The sequence below is a fragment of the Nuphar pumila genome, chromosome 5 (assembly GCF_984573655.1).
Source record: "Nuphar pumila chromosome 5, dmNupPumi1.hap1.1, whole genome shotgun sequence".
NCBI lineage: Eukaryota > Viridiplantae > Streptophyta > Magnoliopsida > Nymphaeales > Nymphaeaceae > Nuphar > Nuphar pumila.
The window spans coordinates 124,881,644-124,885,566 of NC_143253.1; the positions used below are offsets into that span (position 1 = coordinate 124,881,644).

General features: G+C 38.7%; 1 protein-coding gene across 1 annotated transcript; it reads right to left on the reverse strand.

The window, feature by feature from the left end:
* Window positions 1-503: 503 nt before the first annotated feature.
* On the reverse strand, window positions 504-2,579 carry LOC149838546 (caffeoyl-CoA O-methyltransferase-like). Its single transcript, XM_090007727.1, has 5 exons — window positions 2,435-2,579; window positions 2,246-2,325; window positions 2,004-2,148; window positions 1,501-1,632; window positions 504-1,072 (listed from the first exon to the last, which is right to left on the reverse strand). The coding sequence occupies exons 1-5, from the start codon at window positions 2,522-2,524 to the stop codon at window positions 779-781; spliced, it is 741 nt and encodes a 246-aa protein (XP_089863853.1). The 5' UTR covers window positions 2,525-2,579; the 3' UTR covers window positions 504-778.
* Window positions 2,580-3,923: the final 1,344 nt, after the last annotated feature.

The following is a 3,923-nucleotide window of genomic DNA, read 5'->3' on the forward strand; positions in this document are numbered from 1 at the left end:
GACATACAGATGCCAAATCCAAAGACATACAGAGCCAAATCCAAACTAGACCTACCTCTATAAAGTTACAGCACTATGAATATGATTGTATAATTTAATGCTGGAAAAAAGTCAAATGTTACTCAAGCTCAATTGTCCTCGCTTTTTTTTTTTTATTTAAAACCCGAAGAAACCCCACCCCGCACGAAGACCTGGTCACACTGGCTCAGCCTGCCATACCTACAGTCATTGTGCCGGCAGCGTAAAACTCTGAGGCTAGGACTCCTGCCCCCTGGGCCTATGCTACGCATTGGGTTACGCAGAGGGGGGCCATGAAAATAGAACCTTGACTGCCTGTCTAGCAGCAAGGTCCCACCCCACTACGCCAACCCCCCTTGGGGCACAATTGTCCTTACTTGATATTGATTTGGTATTTCTCGCTGGTCTTCAATGCCAAGGTCAACCAATTGTTGGAGTTGGTGAACAACTTCTCCATGACCAAGTTGCATTATTCAGATCAAAACTTTACTGAACCAAGATAGTCGAAATTCCAATTTCATATGCATCGATTCACAACATACAGGCATTGTAACTTCAATATATATGCCCTGTTTTTCATACAGGCATTTGAGCAACTGTCATTGAATAACAACCAAAGTAGTACATTGCAGCCTCTTGCCTAAATGCTCATACACTACAAATCCCAATAGGAAAAAAAAGAAAAAAGAACGAGGAAAGAAGGATGGCAGTAGCCCAACAATTACGCAGAACATCTTCAAATAATGGTGGTATTTTTCACTTAGTATAGGCGACGACAGAGGGTGATGCCATCACCAACGGGAAGTTGGCAGATCTCAATGCGAGAGTCAGCAGCCAATGCCTTGTTGAGCTCTAAAACAAAGTCTCTGTAGTACCTCACATACTTCCTCAGTGGCGCATCTGGCGGCGCTACCAATGATCCGTTCCATAGGGTGTTGTCGTAGCCAATTACCCCTCCCACCTTAACCAAATCAATCAACCTCTTGTGGTAATTGAGGTAATTGTCCTTGTCCGCATCCACAAAGATGAAATCAAATGATCCATGATTGCTCCTCTGCACCAAGAACAAGTAAATGATCAGCTAAAGCTGAGAGGCCAAAAATAGGATCAGGAGATTTCTCAACTGAAACTCAGGCTAACTTGTGGTATTAGCTAACGAAATGGTTGTATAATATAACCCAAAAAATAACTACAACCCCACCTATTTGTAATTAAAATTAGAAAAAGAATCCAAAAATAAAAAACCAAAGCTTATTCTAGTCATCATGTCAAGATGGAATAAGGTGAATTCGTGGGGTAGCATTATTTCTCTATTAGACATGATGAAAAGCCTGCTGCTTTCAAGGGAAAAATGCTAACAGAATATACCACACTACATTTTTTCGGATTTGGCATCCTAAATTATGAAATATACTGTAGCCTTGTAAATGAGCTATGACATTTTAGAGGAAGAAGATTAGAGCTTCTTGGTTGTGAACATACATCTTCAATCATTTGGTCGAGAACTGGCAAGGCAGGGCCTTCGCGGAAATCGATCTTGTGAGCAACCCCGGCCTTTTGAATGACCGGCAAACCAAGCTCATAATTCTCACGGTTGATGTCCATGGCCAAGATCTGCACAATGTTCCTTATAATTAGAATAAGAAATAAAAAACATCAACTTATGCCAATGACCAATTATATGTACAAGCTTCATCCATAACACTAGGCTAAGGATTTCATAAGAGTAGTAATAATTTGAATAGGAGTGCATAAAATTTTGCACAAGGATCACAGAAAAAGAGAGACTGATTCTTCCCACAAGGAAAACCAAATTAACAAAAAATCCGTCACCAAAAAAAAGGGAAAATAAATAGGCCTCATGTGGCAATGGCAATTTTAAAAGGCAATGATCCTTCAAATAAGAAGAATCATATCTTGATCAAAGATTTTAAAACAAAATCTAAAAATTCAAAAAGAGAAAGAGAAGGTAAGAGAAGGGTCACCTTTCCATCATCTGGCAGGGCAAGGGCAGTTGCAAGAAGAGAGTAGCCAGTGTAAACACCAATCTCCATGGTGTTCTTTGCATTAATAAGCTTCAACAGCATGTTCAGAAATTGCCCTTCGTCCGCGGATGTCGTCATAATGTTCCTAATAAAATCCCCCAAAAAAATCAAAACAAACCCAAAGAATCCAAACAGAATTCCCATTCTTCAATCAAGGCACAACAATTCCTGAGAAATTTTACCATGGATGCTTTGCGGTAACTTCTCGGAGCTCTTTCATGGCCTCAGGCTCTCTTGGGTACACACTAGTCTCCAAGATGTACTGCAAATGATGCCACAGAAAAAAAAAACAAATTAAGCCCAAGAAACTGGAGAATTCATTCAACAAATGACGGGGAAAACCGCAATGCGGTGGTGAGAGAAATGGGTACCTGATAGAGAGCATCACTCTGCAAGAGGCTCTTGTGGCCAACCTCCTGGTGGCGTCCCTGTGTTTGTTGCTCCTCTTGCTTGGTTGCCATTCTTCTTTCTCTCTCTTTCTCTCTTCTGTCTCCCTAAATCTTTGGTGGGTAATGGCTCCTGGTTTGACAGTGGAGGTGAGTTTGGTATTTATGGAAGTGGGTGGAGAGAGAGAGAGAGAGAGAGAGAGAGAGAGAGAGAGAGAGAGAGAGAGAGTGATTGCGACCTTCCGCCAACCCCACGGGAGGGGAGCTGGTGGGGGGCCCCCACCCGCCACCACCACGCCCTCCACCAACCGCGACCCACACTGCCAAATTGGGGACACCATGTGGTCCTCACGTCCCCAAACCATTAAAATTATTTTTAAAAAAATTTATATTTATTAAAAAATAGCCGATTCAGGCCTGCAGCATGTCGAAATTCTGCCGATACACACCGGTACTGATAACATTGCTCCTAACTGAATTCTAAAAAGACGATGATATTTTTGAAAATATTAAGTCACACTTGGGAATACGGTAAATCATTTGTTTTGAAAGGAAAAAAAAAAAGTTAAGCATAGTTTTTCAAAAAGTGAAAAAATATTTTTTATATGTTTTAAAAAGTGGGGTGAATTTTTTCACTTTTCAAAATAACTTAATATTTTTAAAAAGATGTTTTAATCATTTCAATCAATTTAATATTGTAAATGATAATATAAAAGACTTAAAGTTAGATTAACCTAGTTTAACAAAAGTGGTACATAAGGACAAACATTTTAAGCAGTTCTTATATTATAAATATCTAAAAAATATATTAGGTTTGCATGTACAAATTAATACTGAACTCAAGTGTTATTAAGAAAGCGTACAAATAACATTAAAAATGAAAACTAAAACATACAATTAAAAGTGCAAAATGTGTTTGACTAGTGTCAGCGTGTCACAGTGCGTGTCTATGTGCTACGCTGTGTGTCCTCTTGCATTTACAATTAGTGTATCCTTTTTTTTTTCATAATGGCATAATAGATAGGCATCGAACAAAAGCTGTGGAAGTTTTTTTTTTTGGTCAGTTCGAGTGCTCGCAGAAATGCACAACATTCTATGCATTTTTCCATGGCCCACCACAGCAAGAAGCCCAAAAATCAACGTCTCTCAACGAACACGTTTCCCATTTGAGAGGGGGGTGTGGGTGATAGTGTTTGTTTCCTACAACAACAGCCACAACTAAACTTATACAAATTAAGAGTAGAACATCTAATCCTGGTTGAAACTTAAAGATGTAGGTCTATCAAATGTATGGAGCAAGATTACATTTGGATCTAATTTTTAGATTTACAACCAAAATATATAGAAAAACTAGGTATTGAGATTAATTAATTAAACCTGATTTTATTTATTTCCTTGTGTTTTTGTAATGTTTAGTTTTTGTTAGTTTCCAATAGAGACTTAGATTATTCTCAGCTTAATTTACAGTAGTTCA